The sequence below is a fragment of the Eriocheir sinensis genome, chromosome 5 (genome assembly GCF_024679095.1).
Source record: "Eriocheir sinensis breed Jianghai 21 chromosome 5, ASM2467909v1, whole genome shotgun sequence".
Classification (NCBI taxonomy): Eukaryota; Metazoa; Arthropoda; class Malacostraca; order Decapoda; family Varunidae; genus Eriocheir; species Eriocheir sinensis.
Window position 1 is genome coordinate 3,074,164 of NC_066513.1, and position 27,853 is coordinate 3,102,016.

Consider the following 27,853-nt stretch of genomic DNA (forward strand, 5'->3'; position numbering starts at 1 on the left):
AGGGGGGGGTGAGGGGTTAAAGTAATGACCTTCACCCCCCTCTCTCTCCACCTTTCTCCACTTCATTAACTCGGCGGGGGGTGGGGTGGGGGTGGGGGGAGAAGCAGGTAACCCCTCCTCCGCCCTCTATGTCTTCACGCGAGTCAAAGAAATCTAATGAAACAATTATTTCCCGGCCAGGTAAAGGTGAGGTGCTCCGGCAGGGTCACACACACACACACACACACACACACACACACACACACACACACACACACACACACACACACACACACATTTACTAAAGCAATTTGTAAAGAAATGTACCTATACTCCTACTTCTACTCCTACTACTACTATTATTACTACTTCTACTACTACTACTGCTACTACTACTACTACTACTACTACTTTCACTCGTCCTCGTCCTCGTCCTCCTCCTCCTCCTACTACTACTACTACTACTTTCACTACTACTACTACTACTACTACTACTACTACTACTATTACTACTCCTACTCCTACTACTCCACCTCCTACTACTACTACTACTGATGCCACTACAAAGGCTATCGTGACTGGCTGTTGTAGTGTGTTCATAGGAGAATGGTAGTGATGTGGAGGTGGAGGTGGTGGTGATAGTGGTGGTGATGGTGGAGGTGATAGCGGTGTGGTGGCCGACACTTCCGGTGGAGGTGCCAGACTCCGTCTTAATTATACTCGTTTGACAAACTCCCACGCCACCCACGGCCCCGTCGAGTGTGTGTGTGTGTGTGTGTGTGTGTGTGTGTGTGTTATCGGTAAGGTCGATCTAGTTACCAAAAGAGGGAAAGGGAAAATGGGATGGTGAGAATAGGAGAGAGAATATGGTGAGAGAGGGAGAGAACTGAAAGAGAGGGTAAAGGAAAGGGAAGGGAAGGGAAGCCAGGAATGGAAGGGAAGGAGAAGTAAAGTAGACTGAAGGGTAGAGATGGGAAGGGAAGGGAAGGGAAGGGGAAGGAAAAGTAAAGTAGACTGAAGGGTAGAGATGGGGACGGAAGGGAAAGTAAAGTGAAAGGAAGAGACGGGAAGGGAAGGGAAGGGAAAGTAAAAGTGAAGCGAAGGGAAGGGAAGGGAAAAGAAAGGAAGAAAAAGTAAAGAGAAGTGAAGTGAAGGAAGGAGTAAGGAAGAGAAGGAAATAACGTGAAGGGACAAAACGAGAGGGGAAGAGAATGGAAAAAGGAAGGAAGTGAAGGGAAGGAAAGATAAAGAAAAGGATGTGAAGGGAAGGGAAGTGAGCAAGTGAAGCGAAGTGAAGTGAAGGGAGGAAAAGAAGAAGAGGAAGGGAGAAGTGAAATGAAGGGAAGGAATGATAAGGGTAGGGACGTGAAGTGAAGTGAAGTGAAGTGAAGGGAAGGGAAGTGAAAGAAAGGGAAGGGAACTGAAAGGAGGGGACGCAATGTGAAGGAAAGTGAAGAGAATTGAAGGGTAGGAAAGATAAGGGAAGTGAAGTGAAGGGAAGGGAAGCGAAAGAAAGGGAAGGGAAGTGAAAGAAAGGGAAGGGAACTGAAAGGAGGGGACGCAATGTGAAGGAAAGTGAAGAGAATTGAAGGGTAGGAAAGATAAGGGAAGTGAAGTGAAGGGAAGGGAAGCGAAAGAAAGGGAAGGGAAGTGAAAGAAAGGGAAGGGAAGTGAAAGAAAGGGAAGGGAAGTACAGTAGGAGGAAGTGCAGGAAAGTGAAGGGAAGGAAAGATAAGTGAAGGGAAGTGAAGTGAAGGGAAGTACAGTAGGAAGAAGTGCAGGAAAGTGAAAGAAAGGGAAGGGAACTGAAAGGACGCACAGTGAAGGAAATTGAAGGGAATTGAAGGGTAGGAAAGATAAGGGAAGTGAAGTAAAGGGAAGGGAAGTGCAGCAGGAGGAAGTGAAGGGAAGGGAAGTGAAAGAAAGTGAAGGGAATTGAAGTGAAAGAAAGTGAAGGGAACTGAAAGGACGCAAAGTGAAGGGAATTGAAGGGTAGGAAAGATAAGTGAAGTGAAGGGAAGTGCAGCAAGAGGAAGTGAAGGGAAGGGAAGTGAAACAAAGGGAAGGGAACTGAAGTGAAAGAAAGTGAAGGGAACTGGAAGGACGCAAAGTGAAGGGAATTGAAGGGTAGGAAAGATAAGTGAAGTGAAGTGAAGTGAAGTGAAGTGCAGCAAGAGGAAGTGAAGGGAAGGGAAGTGAAAGAAAGGGAAGGGAACTGAAAGGACGCAAAGTAAAGGAAAGTGAAGGAAATTGAAGGGTAGATAAGATAAGGGAAGTGAAGTGAAGGGAAGGGAAGCGCAGCAGGAGGAAGTGAAGGGAAGGGAAAGGACGCAAAGTGAAGGAAAGTGAAGGGAATTGTAGGGTAGGAAAGATAAGTGAAGTGAAGTGAAGTGCAGCAGGAGGAAGTGAAGGGAAGGGAAGCGCAGCAGAAGGAAGTGAAGGGAAGTGAATGGACGCAAAGTGAAGGGAATTGTAGGGTAGGAAAGATAAGTGAAGTGAAGTGAAGTGAAGGGAATTGTAGGGTAGGAAAGATAAGTGAAGTGAAGTGAAGTGCAGCAGGAGGAAGTGAAGTGAAGTGCAGCAGGAGGAAGTGAAGGGAAGTGAAGGGAGGGAGCCACCAGGTGAGGCAACATTTATTGATCAAATGGAAATGAGGACAGATAGGTAGGGCAGGTGTGGAAGGCCCCGCTCCTCTGGCACACACACACACACACACACACACACACACACACACACACACACACACACACACACACACACACACACACACACACACACACACACACACACTCTCTCTCTCTCTCTCTCTCTCTCTCTCTCTCTCTCTCTCTCTCTCTCTCTCTCTCTCTCTACGACAAACCAACTAACTAACAATCATATGACAGAATAACGTATACATCTCCGAGTCTTTTCGATCTTAAAACCGACGCAAGCAACACAACCTTCGGGCGCAACACACCTGACCCGGCAACACTAGTAACCAGGAACACAAACATACGGAGATTTGGACGCTGCTGCAACACAACGCCAGGCCAAGCAACACAAACATACGGAGATTTGAACGCTGCTGCAACATAAAGAACCCTAATGAACAGCAACACAACGCCGGGCCCAGCAACACACACACACACACACACACACACACACACACACAACATGCAGCAATACAACGCTAGGCCCAGCAACACACACACACACACACACACACACACACACACACACACACGCAGCAACACAACGCCGGGCCCAGCAACACTAATGAACAGCAACACAAGGCAAGGGAGGCGCAGCAGCATTGCCAACTCAGCGTCGTAACCTCGGGACGCTTCACTGTTGCAAATTGATACCAGGCGACGATTTTTTTTCTCTTTCGTACGGTAGTATTTTTTTTTTTTCAGCGCAGGACTGTTGGGAACGTTTTTCATTCCCCTGCAGGACTGACTGAAGTTTTTTTTTTTTTTTAATTACACTGCAAGACCGTTTAGTATTTTTTAATTTTTTTTTTTTTAGTGTCAGTGTTTTTCGCATTTTTTTTTAACACTGCAGGACTGTAGAGAGCATTTCGTATTACACTGCGAGACTGTTTGGTGTTTATTTTTACACTGCAGGACTGTAGAGAGCATTTCGTATTACACTGCGAGACTGTTTGGTGTTTATTTTTACACTGCAGGACTGTTGAGACTGCTGGACTTTGCTGCCCTTTTGAAATGTACTTGGGGCGTGCGTGACTTTTATACATCATGGTCTATACGGCGTGAAGGTGTTTTCTTCTTACTTAATATTAGTACTAGAAACTTGCAAGTCAGTTTATAGTTTGCCATATTTTCTTAATGGTGGCTTAGTGGCGTCCTGCAGGGCCCGGGTTGATGTCTTGCCCGCCACTAGAAGCTGATCATTTTCAGTCATCGCCGAGAGGCCTAAGAACACCCACATGGAAAGGAAGAGAAACAACAGGAAGTGAAGGGAAGGGAAGAGAAGGGAAGGAGGATGAAGTGAAGGGAAGGGAAGAGAAGGGAAGGAGGATGAAGTGAAGGGAAGTGAAGGATGTTGACCACCTATCAGCCCGGACTCTAGCGACTTTCTAAATAGGATCAAGAGGAACTCCGGTGGGCAGTGTGACCCGAGCAAGATGGCACCTCTACAAAGCACTTGCCTGCGCCAACAAACAGGCTGGGCGTCCAGTAGACCCCATCAAGAAAACTTACCTCTGGGACGAACGTAAAAAAAGATAAGTAAAGTTTAGTCTTCAAATTCAACCTTTTCATCCATTTCTCTTTATGTTTATATAAATAGTGCTTATCTTTTATGTATCCGAGCAATCAAGCGTTGTAGCTCACACCACAGGGCGTCCCTTCCTAGGCCACTCCCATACGATCAGTTCCAAGACGCAACATCAGTCAGCGGGGCCCGGACTCACAGACGCTTTCGGCTCTGATAACAAATATTTCCAAAGGCCACAAAGGAGATAGGTCGAGTTCTCATGAGTGTTTTTCACATTCATGGTGCAGAAGCCTTGTCAAACTATCACTAGGCTCGTAAACTATACCAATGGAAATACTAATACCTCTCTTTTGGCTACTCTTTACTTTTGAGCCGATTTCACAGTCCAACACAGTGTCTTCGTAACAGCCCGAACCAAACTTTTGAATCCCATACAATCCAAAATGGTGAGGTCTTCGATGCCACACTAAATACACAAGACTTTTCCTGTATAGCTTCATCAAATTTGTGAACTTAAATATAAACACCAGACACTATACAAGGAAATTTCGAAGGCTCTGGTATTGGTTTGGGAGCTTACTAACCTATCATGGGGAACTGTGAAACTGGCCCTTTTGTCTTTTATGGGAGCGGCGAGTAGCGGGCTTTTTTTTCTGCACTTTTTTTGTTGCCCTTGAGCCATCCGTCTACTTTGATGTAAAACAGAAGTACAGCCTCAATGAAAGCCTTACTAAATGTGGGAGTGTGTGTGAGCCCAGAAATGTTTGAAAATCCGGACCCTAATCCCGCACCCTACGAGCTTACCATGAACCGCCTGAACTGGTTAACGGCTACATCCCGCGATTTTCTCCGTTGGTGATTAATGTGTTGCGAAAATAGGTCAAGCAAAAATAGTTAGAAGTCAAGGGCGGGGACGAACAAAGAGGGAAAAAAGTTAAGAAGCTGCCCTTGTTTTTTTGAGCAGGCAATACTGATATTCCGCGGTCAGGGAGAGCTTGGGTCACAGCCATTGGGGTTAATTAGTAACAGAAAACCGCGTCTGTATAAATTTTTGTTGTGTAAATGGTGAGCAGGAAAAGGGAACAAATCTAATACTACTTAACGTCTCTCTCTCTCTCTCTCTCTCTCTCGAGTGTAAATTGCGAGTAGGAAAAGGGAAAAAATCTTATACTACTTAACGTCTCTCTCTCTCTCTCTCTCTCTCTCTCTCTCTCTCTCTCTCTGCCCCTCTCTCATAAAGATGAATCAACGTATGAATTCGCAAGGGTCAAGAGTATCATCAACAGCGCCTTCCTTATTAACTTTTTAGGCTCGATGGGTGACTGACTCCATTCCTTCTTCTCTTTATCATTCCTCCTTCCTCATATTCCATTATCAAACATCCTCCTCCTCCTCTTTCTTCTACTTATCGATCATCATTTCAACCCAACTATCACCCTCTCTCCTCCTCCTCTTTCTTCTACTTATCGATCATCATTTCTAACCAACTATCACCCTCTCTCCTCCTTCTCTTTCTTCTTCCCACCACCACCACCACCACCACCATCATCATCATCATCACTATCGCGTCTCTGTCAGGTGTGTGTAGTGCGCCTCGCCGTGCCGTCTCACCTGGAGATGTGAGGTTGTGGACGAGACGGACGGACGGCTCTATCAAAGGCGAGGTGGGAGGAGGAGAAGGAGAGGAGGGAGGAGTGGCAGAGATGGTGAGGAAGGATCAATGCCGTGTGTGTGTGTGTGTGTGTGTGTGTGTGTGTGTGTGTGTGTGTGTGTGTGTGTGTGTGTGTGTGTGTGTGTGCCGGATCTGATGACTTAATTAGTGACTTAACCTTGTATCAGTGTGCCGGAAAGGATGAGAGTTGTGGGCCGAGGAAGCTGAGAATGTTTGGCCTGCAGTGTATGGTTGGGGGGGGGGGATGGGGAGAGAGGTGGGGAGGGAAGGAGTGGGTGGTGGGTGAGCGGGGAGGGGGTAGAACTTCAGGTGGGTGCATGGTGTTATGAATAGGCTGGGATATGGATAGGGTGGGCTATGGATAGGATAGGATACTGAAGTAGTGGTGGGGGGGGGGGGTGAGGGAAAAAGTGGGTGGTGGATGGGGGAAGGGCGGGGTAAGGGAGGGTAGAGATTGAGGTGGGTGCATAGTGAATAGATTATGGGCAGGATAGTGCAGTGGAAGAAAGCGTGAGGGGTGGGTGAGTGGGGTGTGTTGATTGTGGGTGGGGGGAGAGATACGTGGGTGGGTGTGGTGGAGGTAGATGGTGGCTAACTGGAGGGGACAGAAGTGGTAGGAATGAGTGGTAGGGGAGAGAAAGTGGATTGAGTGGAATGTTGGGGTGGTTGTGGAGTAGCGGAAGGCGAGTGGGAGAAGGGGGTATGGGGTGGGCGATGGACTTGTGGGTAGGGGCATTCTTGGGGACAGAAGTGGTAGGAATGAGTGGTAGTGAAGATAAAGTGGATTGGGTGGGTGGTAGGGGTGGTTGTGGAGTGGCGGAAGGCGAGTGGGAGAAGGGGGTATGGGGTGGGCGATGGACTAGTGGGTAGGGGCATTTTTAGGGACAGAAGTGGTAAGGGAAAGAAAGGGATGGGTATAAGGGGGTATGGAGTGGTGGGTAGCGACATTGATAGTGGCAGGAATGGTAGGGGAGGAAAGGGCGTCGGGTGTGTAATGGGCTGGGCGTGGGTGACGTGGGTAAGGAGTGGGCAATATGTAGGCTGGCGTTAGAGGACAAGAATGGGTGCCTGGGTGGTGATGATGGTGGTGGTTCCGGGAAAGGGTGAAGGTGGAAGGGAAGGTGAGGGTAAGGGTGGGCGTAAGGGGAGGGAGAGGGCGGGGTAAGGGTGAGGAGGGGTGGGGGGTGGATGGCCCTGACTTTGGCCTCTGGGGCTTCGTGAGCGTAAAAAAAATCGCTTCCTTCTCCTTTTCCTCCCTGCAACGTGGAGGGAAGACTAGAGAAAAGGACGATGGAGAGAAGAGAGCGACACGCACACACACACACACACACACACACACACACACTATGGTGGGGTATAAATAAGGTGCCAGAAACACACCAAGGCTGGCCACATATAAACGCGTGTATACCCGTCCTGCACGCACGCCATACACGTGAACTACTCCGTCACACCTTGCTGCCCTTCCCCTCAGCCTCCCCACTCGCTGCTGCATCCCTCGACGCCGGCCTTGAGAGAACGGCACACGCGTTATCTGCCTTTATTTTTCTTCCTTCCTCGCCTTTCTCTTATATTATACTCCTGATAGAGCCTTGATAAACCTCGATAAACACTTGACAGATTGATAAAGTTGGGGGCGAACGCGATAGATGTGCGTGGCCGCGGTGCTCATCTCCGTGGCATTGGCCCTTGAGCCTGTGGTGGGAAAAACCCATCATCCCCGGACACAGGGCCAGTGTGGCACCCGGGTTACTACAGTTTACCTTCCCCAGGAACCCATTTATCGACCAGCCCAGGAGGGAGGATGAACAGCTGGGTGAGCTGCACGCCGACTGCCAGGGCCGGGATTCGAACCCGGACCAGTGGATTCGTAGCTAGGCACGCTAACAACTAGACCACGGAGGCGTGTAAACACAATAAACTACTTTAATATTTCTGTCTTCCTCACCTTTCTCTTATAACGTAATCTTTAGACTTGATTCACAGTTCTTTCTCTTTCAGTGCAGGCAGCGTGGGTCTGAGAAATATCCTGCACCCACTGTGTTCCTTCTTCCCACCACACACTCAAGGGCCAAGGCGACGGAAGTGAGCACCGAGGCCACGCGCAGCTATGGCATACGCCCGCGACTTTACCTCCTCCATCACTAACATCCTCCCGTCGCTCCGTCACAGTGTTCAAGACCACGACAACGACAACGGTGGAGAGCTGATCGCCTACTGTAATTTTTTTTTTTTTTTTTTTACAGCAAAGGAGACAGTGCAAGGGCGTAAACAGAAAAAAAAAGCCCGCTACTTAATGTTCCTAAACTTTCAAACCCTCCAAACTCCAAACTGCTCCTCAACCTCCAAGCCTCCTTTACCACGAGTCTACAAAAGTAAACATACAGATAGGGATAAATGCCCTAAGCTCTCCTCTGCCACAAACCGGTTTAGACACGAAGAGAAACCAGCAAAACAACGCCCCTTATTTTATTATTTTTACTTTTATTTATTATTTTTACTCATTATTATTAGTATTTTTATCATTTCTACTTCAATTTTAATTTTACTTAGCTTAATGTTTTCAGGCTTTTTTTTTTACTTCTGCAATGGAGGAATGACTTGGGACTTTTATTTATTATTACTTTTACTTATTCATTATTTTTATTATTATTTTTACTACTTTTTTATTTTAGTTTCCTTCACATTTTTTTCAGACATTTTTTTTTTCACTGCCGCGACCGCCTTCCTTTTCAACGGGGCAACAGCTTGGACTTATCTTCCTTTCCTTCCTTCTCATTTTTACTTATTCATTATTATTTCATTTCATCTTATTTCCCTTTATATTTCTTTCAAGCATTTTTTTTAACTCCCACGATAGTTTTCTTTTTAACGGCGTCATAACTCTGGCCTATCTCTCCTCCCTTCTATGTGTGCCCTCATTTTTGCTTATTATTATTTATTTTATCTTATTCACCTTTATATTTTTTCAGGCATTTTTTTTAACTCCCACGATAGTCTTCTGTTTCCACGGCGTCATAACTCTGGCTTATCTCTCCTTCCTTCTCAGTCTACCTTCAAAAACAACTCTATCGCTATCGCCTTTATCGCCCCCCTCACGCCAAACTGCTGCGGAGACCTTGGGATCCTGTTTCCTCTTTTCTTTTTACCCGCTTGACTGGGAAGGAAAAGAGAAAGAAAGAATAAAACTAGTCAACAAAAATGGTATGCCGGTCTACGTTCGCCCTGAGTTTCCTTCCACATTACACCTTGATGGTTTGACACACACACACACACACACACACACAAACTTGGGATTCCAGTCTTCCACCTTCCTCTTCCAACCTCTTCCACAAACCATCCTTCTCCTCAAACATATTCCACCTCTTTCAGAAACCAACACTCGTATTATCAAACGTTTGTGGCTCCTGTTACGAACGTTTGTGAAGGCCAGAGAGAAGCGACGTCGGGTTGTCATGCGTATTTGCCCCGTTCACAGCCTTGCAAAACTACCCCCGGGCTCAGGAAACCACCCATGGAAACCCCGACAACTTCTGTGAGAGCCTTTTGAGATAGGTGGACTAAAGCCTTCGAAGAGTTTGATAACATGGACTCACTCCTCTTCCATCTCCCTGTTCTTCCTTCCTTCAGCAACCAAGGACCATATTCTCAAACGCTTACACACACACATTTGACAGGGTTTTTGAAGGGGTATTGGGCATTTCCAGAGGTACATTTATGACCCTGGTGGTAGTGTGATCTCTCTTCTGTACCATGAACGTGAAAAACACCCATGAAAACCCGATTAAACTCCATTTTAGTCTTTGGAACTAGATGACATGAGAGGTGGAAGCGTCTGAGAATACCTACCCAAATCCCTTCCATCTCCCTGCTTTAACCTCCTGCAGAACCATCCCTTCCCTCCCCGTCGCCTCACACCACAAGCCTCGGCACATATCAACACATTCCGCTTCCCAACACCTCCGCCGTCTCATCTCCCTGTTCTTTCCTCCTTCAGAAACCAAATCCCTTCCATCTCCCTGCTTTAACCTCCTCCAGAACCATCCCTTCCCTCCCCGTCGCCTCACATCACCAGCCTCGGCACATATCAACACATTCCGCTTCCCTGCGCCTCCACACCGCATACGGTTCTCCGCATCCTCTGCTTTCTCAACACTTAAGCTACTGCTCATAAATCACATCCCGCTTCCCTTCCATCTCCGCAACGCATCCGCTTCTCCATATCCTCTTCCTTCTTAGTAGTCGATCTTCATCCACATACACACACACATGGTGCCTCACTAGAGTATGTACACGCCTGCTGCATCGCCATGAGCCCCGGGAGCATGCAAGCACCGCATGGGCCGGGGTGGGGAGCTCCGTCCAGCCACCCCATCCTCACACGCCCTTGCAGGAGCTCTGCCGAGACAACACGGTGGCGGCGCCTCCACGGGTGAAGGGAGATGCTGGCGAAAACATGTTCATATCGAGTTACATGACTGCGTTCCGGTCCTTCCTCTCCACAAGACGAGTTGCTTCAAGACGAGGCGGCAGACTATACCTTAAGAACTTTACTCGCCTTTGCTTGGGAACCTTTCTCTGTCCTCTCTGTCTCGGGGCGTCGTTCCCGTTTATTTTGCAAAGGCAAACACAAACTTCTTAACTATATGTTTTCTTTATGAAGACAAATTTTGCTTTAATTTAATTTGAATTGTTTCAATTATTTTCACCGTGTAACCCTGAACGCTCACTCGTGCGTGGCGTGTCCGAGCAGGCGCCATAAACTGATTAGAACGCCGCTAAGATGGCACTGGCAAACACCACTGCTCGTGCAGAGTGACACTTCCTGGAGACCTTCAGGAAGTGCTAAGATCGGCGCCGCATCAGGAGCTGAAGGGCGCCTCAGTGTCGCCACGGGCCGCACATCTGCTTTGCTTGCGCTTCTGTGCTCCACCTCGTCTCCTCGTCACGCGGCGGTCACCGTGCATGTGCACCTGTTGTGTCGCAACATGCAGGCTCCGCCACACTCCCTCAGGACGCACTTACTGAGGCAAGATACCTCCCTTCCCCCAGGAACCCGCTGCACCCAACACGGCATGCAATACACATCACAACCAGCCAAGCAAGGCCAGCGCCCCGGGCACAAGCCCGGCTCAAGTAAACAAACAGTCGTGCGAGCAGCGGCAAACCTCCACGCCTCCATCGCGCCTCCAGTCCGCCTTGACCTGCCCTCCCCTCCCCACTCCCCTGCTGCACAAGTCACCCTCACACCCCTCGGACCTACAGCTCACACACGCAAGTCACCCTCACCCCCCCCCCCACCCCGCCACAGCTGCACCGAGTGGTCATGTCGCCCAGTGCTCCGTGGGCCCGAGCCAGGCGGCGGAGACGTGCCCTCTCTATAGTTACCTTTCGGAGAAGCAGCGGCGGCTCTCGTGCAGGGAGGTCGAGCCGATGCCTAGCGTGGTGGTGAAGGAGGCGTTCCGCTCCATGCGAGTCTCCATGGGCGGCACCTCCCGGCGTGAGGGGCGGCGCCTCCTACGGGGGGCTACAGGCCGCACATGGTGGACGGGCAGCTACAGCATGTGGGGGCGGCCTACGCTCCCCTCCGACGACGCTGCTCTGCACCAGCACCGGGACGGCATCAGTCACCCGCCCCGCACTGCCTCTACCCGCGCCCCGACCACGGGGCCGGGGCCATATCCACACTGGCCCCGCGCCCTCACTGCACCACTACCAGCACCAGCACCACCACCGCCACAGCCACCACCACCACTATCACCGCCGCCGCGGCCCTCCGAGGGGTCGTCTCACACAAGGTCACCAGCGGCCTCCACCACCACGACGCCAAAGGCCACGCACGCCCCGGGGGGCAGCCGCCACACCTGCCGCGACAACTCCTGCTCCTGCTGTCGCTGTACCGGAGTGGCGCCGCGGCCGGGGTGACCTGGGGACCTGGGACCGGAAAGGCAGGGGCGCGGACAGCTGCCGCAAGACCCTCACAGCACAAGGCGGTCACGTCGCGACAGACCGGCACGGCACGTCCGTGTGCAAAGGAAGCCGAGGGCACACTGAGAGATGCGTGCGTGCGTGGCCGTGGCTGTGCCAGGGTGCCAACCCTTCACCCTCGCCGCCGCCGCGCACACCAGCACGCCGGCCGCCGCCACAACACCGCCACATGCACACCGAGACGCTACACACATTTATTTCCCTTTAACGCGAGCACTTCTACGCCCATTACAGCCGGCGCCGCCCCCCCTGCACGGTGCCTGCAGCGCTTGGCCAGGCCGCTAGCATGAGACCAAGCACCCCCTCCCCCCTTCGGCCTCCCGCCCCACACTGCTCCCACCCCCTCCCACTCCACACTCCCCCTCTACTCCTTCCGCTGCCCCTTGTTTCTGACCCACTCACAGATTCATCCCTTGCCCAGGCCGGTGGAGAGGGTGAGGAGGGGAATTCCGGTGTGGGGAGGGGGAGGGGGAGGAGGAGGAGGGGAGGGGAGCGGGAAGGGAACATCCCGCCGGAAAACAAAGATTGATATACTCCCTCTCCGCTAAGCCACGACGAACAATGGCAGTGCTCCCGTCCATGCAGCCTTCCAGCCCTCCGCGGCCCTAACCACCTTCCCGGCGACACCCTCACCCGCCCTCCCTGATCCACGCGCCCAAGCCTCATCCTTTCTTTGGCCCGCGCTGCCTCGGCCCTTCCCTCCCTTCCGCAACTCCGGATTTGGTTTCCTTAACGAGCGCCGCCCCTTTCCCCTCCCCTCCCCTCCACGCCCCCTCATCAGTGGCCCTGCGTCGGTAATGAGTCTCGCGCACCCCGTGACCCGCCCTCTCCCTCCTGCGGGCGACACGGCGGCCTGACAAAGGGCCTCCCAGTTACCTCGAGACCTGACTAATGTAATTACTGCGGAGACTTTTGCAGGCTGATTGTGTAGGGAGGAGGAGGGGGGAGAGGATGGAAATGGAAAAGAGGAATGAAGGGAAGCAATGAAGAACGTGGAGGGCTGCTGAGGTGTGCGGGAAGGGAGGCGGACACAGAAGACATAGGTGAGACGTGAAGGTAATAACGGGTAAAGCTGAAGGCATAATGGCTGCGCGTGGCCTCGGTGCTCATCTTCGTCGCATTGGCATGAAGGGTTAGAGCATAACACCTACCACACCACCACCACGAACATCTCTACCACAACTTCACCAACACCTACCACTCTATCACTAACACCCCCTCCCACCATCACAACACTCCCTCCCACACCACCACAACACCCCCTCCCCACACCCCCACTATCACCCTTCCAACACCATCACTAACACCTACCACACAACTACCATAAAAGCCTACTACTCCATCACAACACCCCCTCCCCACACCCCCACTACAACCCCCTCCCACACCATCACCAAAACTTTATCACCATCATCATCATCATCATCATCATTATCATCATCCTGTATTCCACTGCTGGACACATGCTACCTACAAACACACATACACACACATACCCCCTCCCCCCCACCATCACACACACACACACACACACACACACACAAGGTACTCACCCAGACTTGGAGGTGGGAATGTTTGGGTCGCTGTGCTTTCGGTTCTCTCTCGTTCGTTTCTGAAAAAAAAAAAAATAATAATAATAGTTTTTTCTTCATTTACGGCACAGTGATACACACACGTACGAACACACCCACCCACACACACACACACACACACACACACACACAATGCCTGTCTTCAGTTTACCTGCCTTTAGTATTTTTTTGTTTTGTTTTCCCTTGATTTATAAAATATATGTCTTATTGTTTATTACTCTCTCTCTCTCTCTCTCTCTCTCTCTCTCTCTCTCTCTCTCTCTCTCTCTCTCTCTCTCTCTCTCTCTCTCTCTCTCTCTCTCTCTCTCTCTCTCTCTCTTTCTCGGTACAGCACGCATGACTCACCCGTCTAGGCTGCTTCTCCTTGAGACTCTCGGAGCGGTTGACTTGTCCTTCCTTCTTTTTGTGATGCTTCACCGGAGGTCTGTGGCAGGAGAGGGAAGGGCGTTAGGCTGGTGGGAAGACACACACACACACACACACACACACACACACACACACACACACACACACACACACATTTTAGGAGCAGTAAGTAGTGGGCTTTTTTTTTTCATTATTGTTTTCTTTTCTTTTTTTACGCCCTTGCACAGTCTCCTCTGCTGTAAAAAAAAAAAAAAAAAAAAAAAAAAAAAAAAATCGAGTTTGCATCTGCCGCGGGAGCTTCCTCGTCGGAGTGTGAAGCCAGACAGTGACCAGCTCGGGGCGGTGTTCCCAGACGCCTCCGCCTCACATCAACTATTTCCAGAGGCCGAAAAGGAGATCAGTCACGTTTTTATATTTCACTGAAGGAAGGGAATCATATTTTTCGCCTATATTTTCCAGGTACCTGATCATTTAATTTTTTTTACATTTTCTAGATACGATTCAAGAAATATGAGTTTTGATCACTTGGGGTGGGTGACTAGATCAAATAATAAACGGATATATCAAGAACGATACATCAACACTCTTCTTGGCCACTCTATTCAGGAGCAGTAAGTAGCGGGCTTTTTGTTTATCATTATTGTTTCCTTTTTTTACGCCCCTGCACTGTCTCCTCTACTGAAAAAAATAAGTTAAGGGTTGTATTATAAAACATTTCGTCGCCCAAGAACACATACTTGACAAGGCTTTCATAGGAGTTGTGGGCATTTCCAGGAGTAATTTATGACCCTGGTGGTAGTTTGACCCTGCTTCTGTACCATGAACCTTAAGAAACATGTTTGGCGTGGCTTTCATAAGAGTTGTGGGCATTTCCAGGAGTAATTTATGACCTTGGTGGTAGTTTGACCCTGCTTCTGTACCATGAACCTTAAGAAACATGTTTGGCGTGGCTTTCATAAGAGTTGTGGGCATTTCCAGGAGTAATTTATGACCCTGGTGGTAGTTTGACCCTCTCCTGCACCATGAACTTCAAGAAACACTCATTAGAACCCGACTGACCCCCTCTTTGACCTTTAGAAATAGCTTGTATCGGCCCAGAATCCTTGTAAGCCTATCACTACCACTAGGGTCATAAAACTACCCCTGGAAATGCCCACAACTCTTATGAAAGCCACGTCTAACATGTTTCTTAAGGTTCATGGTACAGAAGCAGGGTCAAACTACCACCAAGGTCATAAAACTATCCCTGGAAACATCCACAACTCTTACGTAAGCCTTGTTAAATATGTGTGTTTCTTAAGGTTCATGGTACAGAAGAAGGGAGCCAGCCTGTTCATATACGTGGGATAAGGCGCCGTAACGTTTGACAGCACGGGTCTGACTCATGGGGTGGGGTGGGGTGGGGGGTGCAAAAAGCGTACCCTGACATTTTGAAGTGCTGGGTTGACAACGAGGACGGTAGAGGATGGTGTGCTGGTCCCCGTATCCTACACTGAACCTTTACTGTGATACGAGTAGTAATATGGGTTGATTGATTATGATGAGTCTATCGGTCATGGTCTTCAACATGCCCTAGCACAAATATTTGACAAGGCTTTCGTAGGAGTTGTGGGCATTTCCAGGGGTAGTTTTATGACCTTGGTGGTAGTTTGACCCAGCTTCTGTACCATGAACCTTAAGAAACACACATAATTAACAAGACTTACGTAAAAGGGGTAGTTTTATGAGCCTAGTGGTAGTCTGACCCTTCTTCTGTACCATGAACCTTAAGAAACATGTTTGACGTGGCTTTCGTAGGAGTTGTGGTCATTTTCAGTGGTAGTTTTATGACCCTGGTGGTAGTTTGACCCTTCTTCTGTACCATGAACCATAAGAAATACATATTTAACAAGGCTTACGTAAGAGTTGTGGGCATTTCCAGGGGTAGTTTTATGACCTTGGTGGTAGTTTGACCCTTCTTCTGTACCATGAACCATAAGAAACACATTTAACAAGGCTTACGTAAGAGTTGTGGGCATTTTCAGTGGTAGTTTTATGACCCTGGTGGTAGTTTGATCCTTCTTCTGTACAATGAACCATAAGAAACACATATTTAACAAGGCTTACGTAAGAGTTGTGGGCATTTCCAGGGGTAGTTTTATGACCTTGGTGGTAGTTTGACCCTTCTTCTGTACCATGAACCTTAAGAAACACCTATTCGATGCCGGTTAATCTCCATTTTGGCCTTTGAAAGTAGTTGATGTGAGAGGCGAAAGCGTCTAAAAATATCGACCTACATGATTATGGCGCCGCAACCCCATTGGTCATACGGCGCCGCTCAGCAGTCCGAGGGTTTGCACGAGGCTCACTTACATCATCATAATCGTTAGCCATTACTACGCCACTGCAGGAGAAAGTTGCGTCCGATGTGATGTTAGTGTACTCTTATCCTGCGCCGGCAAAGGTTCTAAGGTCACCTCTCCTCCTGGTTCCCTCTGCCTTGACTTCTTAAAATTCCTGGGTTGCCACTCTGTTACTCTGGCTGTCCATCTGTTACCAATTCTACATGTACTCATCATCTGTTATCATTACACCTGTTACATCTGTTATCATTATCTGTTATCTGTACATTACATCTGTCATCAATTCTACATGTATTATGACCTGCCCAAGCCAGCCTCTTACTCTTAATCGACACCAGAGTTCTATTTTTTTATTATAATTTCATTGCTATAAAGGTGGTATCGGTAGTTTTTTTCCTCTGCAGCGTTAGATAGTTCAAGGGAAAACAATAAAAAAAACAGCAATATTATGTTGTAGGAATAATGGTTGTAGTGGTGGTATACTATCATTACTATTATCATTATTATTACTGTTATTATCACCGCCATCACCACCATAATAGCAGCAGCAGCAGGAGCATTACTATCATCATTATCACCCAGAGACTGGCCGCTGAAGCAGAATGGTTATACAGAGACAGGATGCGAGATTAGTCGTTGAAAATAACAGCGGGGACAAGTTGACGGTGGCGGGGGAGGGAACGATCATGGAGTGTCTGGACGCGGCAAACGACGGTGTGTGTGTGTGTGTGTGTGTGTGTGTGTGTGTGTGTGTGTGTGTAACCTGGTGGAGGAGTGTGGAGTAAGAACGCTGAGGACTGCTAGGCCTGGCTGTAGAGGGTTCGTAGGGAAGAGTGAATGGCAGAACGAGTCTGAAAACCGCTTTTTGCCTTGGGTCCTGATGCACGGGATGCCTAAACGCGTACGGCCGCATTCTAAGCTCTCATTTCTCTCTCCCTTGCTGAGCCATAACAGTCATTACCAACTCAAAAGCCAACGGCAGCTTTTAACTATTTTTCACCTTCGTTAATTCCACATACGTCACTTTCAATCCTTTTTTTCTTGGCCTCATACTATTAATAACAGCGGACAGAGAAAATAAACATGCTGGAAGTAACCAGTGACCCGTAACCCGTAAAAGTGGTTCACAGAAAGCTCGTAGGGAAAGGTTCATCGGTGACTCATGGTGTAGAAACCAGTCTCAAGGTGACGCCCGATGAAAGGTGTTCGTAGCGTAGGTGACAGCCACGGTGGTAGTCTTGCTCAATGGTGTGTTTCACTTGATCTTCTGTCCTTATCTGAGCGCTTTCTTTCAATTCTTATAGCTGCTCATGTTTCTAAATGTCCTTTTACCAATCTAACTGCTTCATTCTCCTTATATCTTTCCCTTTTTTTCAAATCTGTCATTGGCCAATAAACTCCAGCGCTCCTTCCTTCTTCATCTCGACACATTTTTTTTCAATAGTCTCTTTGAACCACCGCCACGTTGACAGGAGGCGGGGTACATGGAGACGACATTACTTAACAATTATAACTATCTAAAGAAAACGGACCAACACTGGCGTGAACACCGAGTTACGCAAAGGTCGTCCACCGCGGCATGCGACAGAGACTTTTGGGTACGTGGTGTGTCTCGGAGGACCTGTTTGATGCGACAGTCAACCCCAGTCGCACGGAAAGCCGCGGAGGAGATATATAAGCAACTACCTGAGGCCGCCATCTGAAGCTATGTAACTACCTGAGGCCGCCATCTGAAGCTATGCAACTACCTGAGGCCGCCATCTGAAGCTATGCAACTACCTGAGGCCGCCATCTGAAGCTATGCAACTACCTGAGGCCGCCATCTGAAGCTATGCAACTACCTGAGGCCGCCATCTGAAGCTATGCAACTACCTGAGGCCGCCATCTGAAGCTATGCAACTACCTGAGGCCGCCATCTGAAGCTATGCAACTACCTGAGGCCGCCATCTGAAGCTATGCAACTACCTCAGGCCGCCATCTGAAGCTATGTAACTACCTGAGGCCGCCATCTGAAGCTATGTAACTACCTGAGGCCGCCATCTGAAGCTATGTAACTACCTCAGGCCGCCATCTGAAGCTATGTAACTACCTGAGGCCGCCATCTGAAGCTATGCAACTACCTGAGGCCGCCATCTGAAGCTATGTAACTACCTGAGGCCGCCATCTGAAGCTATGCAACTACCTGAGGCCGCCATCTGAAGCTATGTAACTACCTCAGGCCGCCATCTGAAGCTATGTAACTACCTGAGGCCGCCATCTGAAGCTATGCAACTACCTGAGGCCGCCATCTGAAGCTATGTAACTACCTCAGGCCGCCATCTGAAGCTATGCAACTACCTGAGGCCGCCATCTGAAGCTATGCAACTACCTGAGGCCGCCATCTGAAGCTATGTAACTACCTCAGGCCGCCATCTGAAGCTATGCAACTACCTGAGGCCGCCATCTGAAGCTATGCAACTACCTCAGGCCGCCATCTGAGGCTATGCAACTACTTCAGGCCGCCATCTGAAGGTTGCCTCGGACAATAGATAACACTGCACCATCCGCTTCCATTTTACCCTTCTTGAGTTTATATTTTCCGGGCACGAGACTAACCCCGACAAACACCATCCAGAGACAGCGGCTGAGGGAGTCTGGGAACCACTAAAGTAAGAGCAAAGTTGGGGGCATAATGCTACAGCTGCGCGTGGCCTCGGTGCTCATCCCCGTCGCATTGGTCCTTGACTTAGGTAACCCAGCCCACGAGTACGGCTGAGGAGCGTCCATGCCCCACCGCTGCCGCCAACAACATGAGCAGGAAACGTGGAACCTCACCCCCCCTCCCACACCCAGCACACACCGTCACGCTTACCAACCCTGCCGACGCCACACACACACACACACACACACACACACACACACAGTTTTTCTCCTTGAACGTATGTTAATTTTAGGCTCATTCATATTCACACTGATGCTTATTCGTTACATATATACATACATTACATAATAATGATGATAATAATAATAATAATAATAATATCACTAGTGGAGGAAAACGAGAAGAAAGGATAATGATGATGATGATGAAGAGGATAAGGAGAGGAGGAAGATGAAGAAAAAGAAGACGAAGAAAAAGCAGGACAGAAAAAAAAGGAGAAAAGAAGTGGAAGAAAATAAAGAAAACAAGAAGAAGAAAAAAAGGAGGAGGAGGAGGAGGAGGAGAGGAGGAAGATGAAGAAAAAGAAGACGAAGAAAAAAAAGGAGAAAAGTGGAAGAAAATAAAGAAGATGAGAAAGAAGAAGAAAAAAAAGGAGGAGGAGGAGGAAGTCAAGAAGCATTACGCCACACTACTTCCAGCCAATCTGCTTTTTATTTTCTCGGTACGCGTTATCGCCGGAGGATTGCATGTATCAGCTGATCACACGGGACTGACGACACGAGAATCCCCCCCACCCACTATGCCCGTACGCCCCGCCCCGCCCCCCTCACTGTACTTATACCCTGATCACACCAGCCGAGATACCATCAAGATATTCGCCAGATATTTAAAACGTGCTATCATTATTTATCAAGTTATGCAGCGAGTTTGGCTTTTAATCCTCTTTTCAGGGAGGGAGTTGGCTAAAAGTGCTGGATTTTCAGAGTTAAGTTGACATATAAACTCCGACGTAAAAAAAGTGATAATGTTTATATTAAAAAAAGAAAAAAAATCAACAAAACCAACTAATTAACCACACATTGCAACACGCGTCAAAAACAGACAAACCAGCCACGTTAGTGTTGATGAAGACTACGTAACACGACGTTTAAATATGTAGGGGTTAACCTTTCCCTGTATCGGCCTATCACACGCACCCTAGGCAGAAAAGGGGGCGTGGCTGTTGTGTTGACTAGCCAATCACACAAGTTTCACGGGGAGGGGGGAGGGGCCTATTCTCGAAGTCAGTGTGAACAGTTTACATTATCGGACCTCGACGGAAGGTTAGGGAAAGTATCAGATGGCCCAGCAGCTCACGTCCATTCCTAACTCATACACTTCTCGTCGAATTCGTCGCCCCGCACCTCCTCTACATAAACTATCCAACAAATCAAAGGAATATTACAGCCACACAAAAACAGTAAAGAGTGAGCTCCCTGCCTTCAAGATCCTAGACGTAGTTCGGATCTTTTCAGTCTAAATACCGCAGGCAAAACAAAATGACGCAAAACGAGATCGGCGCTGATATTTGCTGTTCACTGTTATGCATAAAGCTGAGTGTTCCTCACGTGTCCACTAGTGCTCCAGACTGGGACCAGATTTTCACGACAGGGAAAAAAAAAATATATATATATAAAAAAAAACACCGCACGAAGCCTTACTTACTCAGAACTCACAGAGGTACTTTAATGCCGCTGCTGCCATGTTACACATAAACACATAACTTTCATATTTTTTTCTTCCCTGCATGTGTTATGAAGGCAAAGGTGGGCGTCACCAACGTGGGTCTTGAGGTGAAACTTTAATGTATTAGAAAAAGGTTAAATCCATAATGATGGATTGCGGATAATGTGGCTGACACATCGCCGCTATAAACGGTGAGGACTAAAAAAAAATAAATAAATAAATAAATAAATAAATAAATAAATAAATAAATAACTGATATAGAAGGAAGTTCATAAAGGTTTTCTTGAAGGGAAAGAAATATTTAAATATATTAAAAATTACGAAAGAATGGCAACACAAGAAGTCCCGGCTCGACTCTGTTGAGCCCCGACGAGGCCACATCGGCTATGCGTCCCTACGTGCCACAGTGAGGCCCGCTGGTGTACAGCAACACCTCGCTTCACTACACAGCGCCACACCCGACGGTGGCCTGAGAGCAGCGGCGGCTCGGGGCTGTGTGGCACAAGGACACGCCATCACCGCTGACCCTGAGCAATGGATGCAGGCACAGGTGATGGACGTGACTGGCCGTCCAGGGCGGGGCTTTCTCGGGGAGGGGGTGGGGAGGTGATAGAGGGGAGGGGCGCGTCGCTCAGGTGACAAGAAGCATCAAGCGAAACAAAGAGATAAGTTGGCCCTTACAGCTGCCTGCGGGGACTTAGACGAGCCAGTTCCGGCTGGACTGGAGCGAGGGGCTCGGCTCGGTACAGCTCTTCGTTGTGGTGGTTGAGGCCGGCGTGCATCACCCGGGGGGCCACTAGGCTGCAGGTGGCCGACACGGGTTGGTAGAAGGTCCCCGTGGGCTTAGGAGGCAGCGAGGGCGGCTTGGAGTGGGGCGGCGTCTGTGCCCGGGGCGCCGCGAACTCCACGAACTCTTGGCTCCGCCTCTTGCTGGCACGGCTGTCCTTGCCCTTCAGCATGGCGATGAAGGTTTTCTGGTAGGTCGGCTGAGGAATGTTCTTATTCTTCGCGGGTGTGGCCGGTTTTTCCCGCTGGCAGGCAGCGGCCGCGGCGGCAGACTGGTGGTGGTGGTGCGAGAGAGGCGCTGTGGCGTACTTCTTCTTGCGGTCCTGGTTGTGTTCGTGGTGGTGGTCGTCGTGCAGCTGCGGCTCCGACCCATGGAAGGAAAAGCGGCGCGGGGAGGACGCCCTGGCGCGGGCGTGGGGCCTCAGCACCTGCTCGTCCAGGCCCTCCAAGTGGTCTGAGCTGGACTTCCTCTTCGAGAACATGGCCGCCACCTCACAACCTTCACTCCACTAAAGGTCACTGTGGATGCCAGCCTCAGGGGCTGCACAGCCCCGCGGGACTGTGTGTAGTGGGTCTGGGGGCGGCGGCGGCCGAGGCAGTTTGGCGATCACACGCAAACATGCTGGGGTCTGTCACCCTCCACCGGCCAACATATTGGCCTAACTCAAGCACCTGCTGCACCGGTGGAAGGAACGAGTCTGCGAGGGCACAAGGGGGGTCTGGGGGCCAATGTATAGCAAGGAGAAAACAATGAGAGTGGTGGGCACGGCGGTGGCGGCGACGACAACTAGGCACTAACTACTGAGTCAGGAAGCGCCGAGAGATAACGCTGCTGCTCCTCCCCGCAGCCACCACCACTACCACCTCTGCTGCTGCTTCTGCCACTACTACCACTACTACTACTACTACTAAAACGAATACTGTTGATGATGACACAATTATTGCTATGACAACTAATATAATTACTACTATTGCTGTTTTTGTTACACACACACACACACACACACACACACACACACACACACACACACACACACACACACACACACACACACACACACACACACACACACACACACACACACACACACACACACACACGTGATTGAATCCTTACTAAACTCCCGAGCACAAACTGATACTTTTCAATCTCCACACCATTGGCAGCTCAAAATTATCGGTTTGATCCCACAAGAAGTAGTGAACTCCCATCTGAGCGGCCTAACAACAAGGCATTAACACTAACTCTTTCAATCACTTATCTCTACATTCTTTTACAGGAGCAGTGCATGTCGTTTTTTTTTTATTTATCTATTTATGCCTTTGAGCTGCTTCCCTTGCTGTAAAAAGAATGGCTTGTGTCTAGCAGGTCGCTTATCTCCTTGACAGAGCGGTTGCTGCCTTTGGAAGCTGATAAGTAGCACTTCCGATATATTAACTCTCTCTCTCTCTCTCTCTCTCTCTCTCTCTCTCTCTCTCTCTCTCTCTCTCTCTCTCTCTCTCTCCACGACATAGGCAAGGTTACGAGATGGTTGAGCCGCGTCAACGCCATCACAAGCACGTAGTTTTCCCCAAGTTTGGTGCCTGGAGTGGCAACAGTAGTCCTCTGTATCCTTTACATATCACTTGACAGAGGGACAGCATGCTGTCTAATGCTATCGGAAAAGCTGAGGGCGTGAGGAAAAACTGTCCATTTCTATATCAGTCCATTAGTTTACCTCTGTGTTCACTGTAAAATAAATAGTTGGGCTTGATGTATGACAGGCAGAAGGGAAATGCTGGCTTTCTAATGCTATCGGAAAAGCTAGAAGCGTGAGGAAAGCCTGTCCATCTCTTTATCAGTTAATTAGTTTACCTCTTTTCTTGGTTGGCAGCGTTCATAGTGACATAACTAGATAGACTTGACTTATGGCAGGAGGAGGGGAAAGGCTGTCTAAAGCTATCGGTAAACTAAAGGCGTGAAAAAAAAAAGTCCACCTCTCAATTAGTGATAAGTTTACCTCCGTTTTCTTCGTTGGGAACAATCATAGTGTCATAATTAGATGGTCTTGATTTATGGCAGGGGGAAGGGAAAGGCTGTCTAATGCTATAGGAGATATTAACAAGGGCGTGAGGAGGAGGGACCCTGTGGCGAGGGTAGAGGAGGGAGGAACGGAGGCTGCGGCGAGGAATGAGGAGGGAGGGAGGAAGGAAGGCTGTGGCGAGGGATGGGGAGGGAGGGAGGAAGGGAGGCTGTGGCGAGGGATGAGAAGGGAGGAAGGGAGGAAGGGAGGCTGTGACGAGGGATGAGAAGGGAGGAAGGGAGGCTGTGGCGAGGGATGAGAAGGGAGGAAGGGAGGAAGGGAGGCTGTGACGAGGGATGAGAAGGGAGGAAGGGAGGCTGTGGCGAGGGATGAGAAGGGAGGAAGGGAGGCTGTGGCGAGGGATGAGAAGGGAGGAAGGGAGGCTGTGGCGAGGGATGGGGAGGGAGGGAGGGAGGAAGGGAGGCTGTGGCGAGGGATGAGAAGGGAGGAAGGGAGGCTGTGGCGAGGGATGGAGATGGAGGGAGGCAGAATGTGGCGAGGGAAAAAGATAGCCAGTCACCATTATTATTAACTTAAGGGAAAGAGAGAGGAGGAAAATTTTTAATGTTCGAGGACGTTGGCTGAATAAAGTTAACAATCCATTCATTGCATAGTCCCCCAAGCAAAGACTTTGTTTACCTCCGTTTTCTTCGTTGGGAGCGTTACCGTGACATTATAAGGGAAACTTGGCTAACCTGAGACAGCAGGCAAAAGAAAACGGTAGTCGTAGTAGTAATGGTATCATCAGCTACGGTATTCCTTATAGTAGTAGTAAGTAGTAAGTAGTATTAGTATTAGTAGTAGTAGTGGTAGTAGTATAGTAATAATAGTAGTAGTAGTGACAGAAGGAATGAATTGGCTTGTTACTGAAAACGGAGGAGGGTAAACCATGGACTAAAGAAAATATAAAAGTTGTAGTAATAGTAGTCGTAGTGACGGCAGGAATGAATCGGCTTGCTACTGAAAACGGAGTAAGGCAAAACAAGGACTAAGAGAAGATAAAAGCCTAACATACTGAACTCGGCCTTCCTTCCCTCCAGTCCGCCATCACGTGCTGCAACTGAGCCTAAGTAGCAGAAAACGAGGGGGGAGGGAGGAGGGGGGGGGGGGGAGTGTGTGTGTGTGTGTGGGGCGGGGGGCAATAGTGATACACAATGCGAGCGTAAGTTCCTGCGTACTAATGTGAGGTTACGTCATATGATGTGGCAAGTGGAGATTTGGAAAAAGTTGGGAAAGGCCCCCGTCTCGTATCCATAAACATTTCGCCGCCCCAGAACACATATTTGACAAGGCTTTCCTAGGAGTTGTGGGCATTTTCAGGTGTAGTTTTATGACCCTGCCAGTCGTATTCTGACAACCCTCACAACTCCTGAGAGCCTCCCTTCGTCCATCTCACAACTCCTAACAGCCTCCCTTCGTCCTTCTGACAACTCCTAACAGCCTCCCTTCGTCCTTCTTATAACTCCTAACAGCCTCCCTTCGTCCTTCTTATAACTCCTAACAGCCTCCCTTCGTCCTTCTTATAACTCCTAACAGCCTCCCTTCGTCCTTCTCACAACTCCTAACAGCCTCCCTTCGTCCTTCTTATAACTCCTAACAGCCTTCCTTCGTCCTTCTCACAACTCCTAACAGCCTCCCTTCGTCCATCTCACAACTCCTAACAGCCTCCCTTCGTCCATCTCACAACTCCTAACAGCCTTCCTTCGTCCTTCTCACAACTCCTAACAGCCTTCCTTCGTCCATCTCACAACTCCTAACAGCCTCCCTTCGTCCATCTCACAACTCCTAACAGCCTCCCTTCGTCCTTCTCACAACTCCTAACAGCCTTCCTTCGTCCTTCTCACAACTCCTAACAGCCTCCCTTCGTCCATCTCACAACTCCTAACAGCCTTCCTTCGTCCTTCTCACAACTCCTAACAGCCTTCCTTCGTCCATCTCACAACTCCTAACAGCCTTCCTTCGTCCTTCTCACAACTCCTAACAGCCTTCCTTCGTCCATCTCACAACTCCTAACAGCCTTCCTTCGTCCATCTCACAACTCCTAACAGCCTCCCTTCGTCCATCTCACAACTCCTAACAGCCTTCCTTCGTCCATCTCACAACTCCTAACAGCCTTCCTTCGTCCATCTCACAACTCCTAACAGCCTCCTTCGTCCATCTCACAACTCCTAACAGATTTCCTTCGTCCATCTCACAACTCCTAACAGCCTTCCTTCGTCCTTCTTATAACTCCTAACAGCCTCCCTTCGTCCATCTCACAACTCCTAACAGCCTCCCTTCGTCCATCTCACAACTCCTAACAGCCTCCCTTCGTCCATCTCACAACTCCTAACAGCCTTCCTTCGTCCATCTCACAACTCCTAACAGCCTCCCTTCGTCCTTCTTATAACTCCTAACAGCCTCCCTTCGTCCATCTCACAACTCCTAACAGCCTCCCTTCGTCCTTCTTATAACTCCTAACAGCCTTCCTTCGTCCTTCTCACAACTCTGAACAGCCTCCCTTCGTCCATCTCACAACTCCTAACAGCCTCCCTTCGTCCTTCTCACAACTCCTAACAGCCTTCCTTCGTCCTTCTCACAACTCCTAACAGCCTTCCTTCGTCCATCTCACAACTCCTAACAGCCTTCCTTCGTCCATCTCACAACTCCTAACAGCCTTCCTTCGTCCATCTCACAACTCCTAACAGCCTTCCTTCGTCCATCTCACAACTCCTAACAGCCTTCCTTCGTCCATCTCACAACTCCTAACAGCCTTCCTTCGTCCATTTCACAACTCCTGACAGCCTTCCTTCGTCCATCTCACAACTCCTAACAGCCTTCTTTCGTCCATCTCACAACTCCTAACAGCCTTCCTTCGTCCATCTCACAACTCCTAACAGCCTTCCTTCGTCCTTCTTATAACTCCTAACAGCCTCCCTTCGTCCTTCTCACAACTCTGAACAGCCTTCCTTCGTCTGTATTTCCTCCTGCCCCCATGGAAACAAATCGATGTGGAGGGAAGCAGCCTGTAGCGAGGGATGAGGCGGGAGGGAGGGAGGCTGTGGCGAGGGACGAGGGTGGACGGAGGCAGCCTGTAGCGAGGGATGAGGCGGGAGGGAGGGAAGCTGTGGCGAGGGACGAGGGTGGACGGAGGCAGCCTGTAGCGAGGGATGAGGCGGGAGGGAGGGAGAGCTGTGGCGAGGGACGGGGATAGAAAGAGGCAGATTGTGGTGAGGGAAAAAGATAGCCAGTCACCATTTTTATCAACTTAAGAGAGGGGAGGAAATGTGGGACGGGGATGGAAGGAGGCAGATTGTGGCGAGGGAAAAAGATACCCAGTCACCATTTTTATCAACTTAAGAGAGGGGAGGAAATGTTCGAGGACTTTGGCTGCATAAAGTTAATCATCCAAGCATTGTCTCCTCATCGATTTCAGGGACATCGCAAACAGTTTTCACATTGATTTTTGTTCTTCACTCGCCGGCGCCATACACTCCCGCACCGTACATAGATAACACGAGGACCAAAATAGCCTTCCAGTTCTGCTAAATTTACTCTCAACTCTCCCGGCAAAAAAATGTAATCTGCATAAAAGCAATTTGGAGGCTCTCTGGGTGATACTATTTATGTCCGGCTTCATTGATTATAGAGGAGAGAGAGAGAGAGAGAGAGAGAGAGAGAGAGAGAGAGAGAGAGAGAGAGAGAGAGAGAGAGAGAGAGAGAGAGGGGGGGGGGGGGGCAATTTCTGCAGTATGTCTGCCTTTAGAGAGGTGACAGACAAACTAGGTAAAGCTCCGCAAGACTGGAAAAAAAAAAAAAAACCCTCAAGCCTGATACTCCAAACATCGAATTAGTTCAGTCTTCGCCAACAACAACAGTGTGGCTGATCAACCTATTTTTACCCGTTTTCCAAGGCGCGGTTAGCTGGTTTCGTTGATCTTTTTTATATCACTTTTAACGATCAAGTTTGTGACATGTCGAGAACGTCTTGTGTTCCTGAATGGCTGAGCGACTGGCGGCGTAGAGACAGTACTGCGCCTTTCCTCGCGTAGGGGTGTAGGGGGAATCGATAAGGGGGGGAGAGAGAGAGAGAGAGAGAGAGAGAGAGAGAGAGAGAGAGAGAGAGAGAGAGAGAGAGAGAGAGAGAGAGAGAGAGAGAGCGCGGGGGTGGGGGGTCTATCAAACACGTATTAAAGGAACAACAGCTGACTAACGAGGCGATGAAGGTAATAACTATCCGATGACACACACACACACACACACACACACACACACACACACACACATTCATACACAACCATACATGCCTGCACGCACCCCTCCCTTCCTCAACACACACACACACACACACACACACACACACATTGATTAACCATACGCCACGCAAGCTCGTTTTTCCTCACTCCGAAGGCCCCTGGCGACACACACACACACACACACACACACACACACACACACACACACACCTTTTCCCTTTCTCTCTTACATCATTGTTAGAA

The 27,853-nt window shown here is 49.3% G+C and overlaps 1 protein-coding gene across 5 annotated transcripts in view; it reads right to left on the reverse strand.

The window, feature by feature from the left end:
- LOC126983472 (rho guanine nucleotide exchange factor 11-like) overlaps window positions 1–27,853 on the reverse strand; it is a 204,507-nt gene that overhangs the window by 97,076 nt on the left and 79,578 nt on the right. For 4 of the 5 annotated variants that reach the window (XM_050836197.1, XM_050836209.1, XM_050836186.1 and 1 more), the window contains exons 3-4: window positions 13,798–13,876; window positions 13,414–13,472 (exon numbers count right to left, since the gene is read on the reverse strand). In XM_050836197.1, coding sequence (XP_050692154.1) covers window positions 13,414–13,472; window positions 13,798–13,876 — 138 coding nt within the window. Of the gene's footprint in view, window positions 1–13,413; window positions 13,473–13,797; window positions 13,877–21,207; window positions 22,134–27,853 lie in introns of those variants that run through there. The other variant, XM_050836220.1, reaches the window with a different exon arrangement.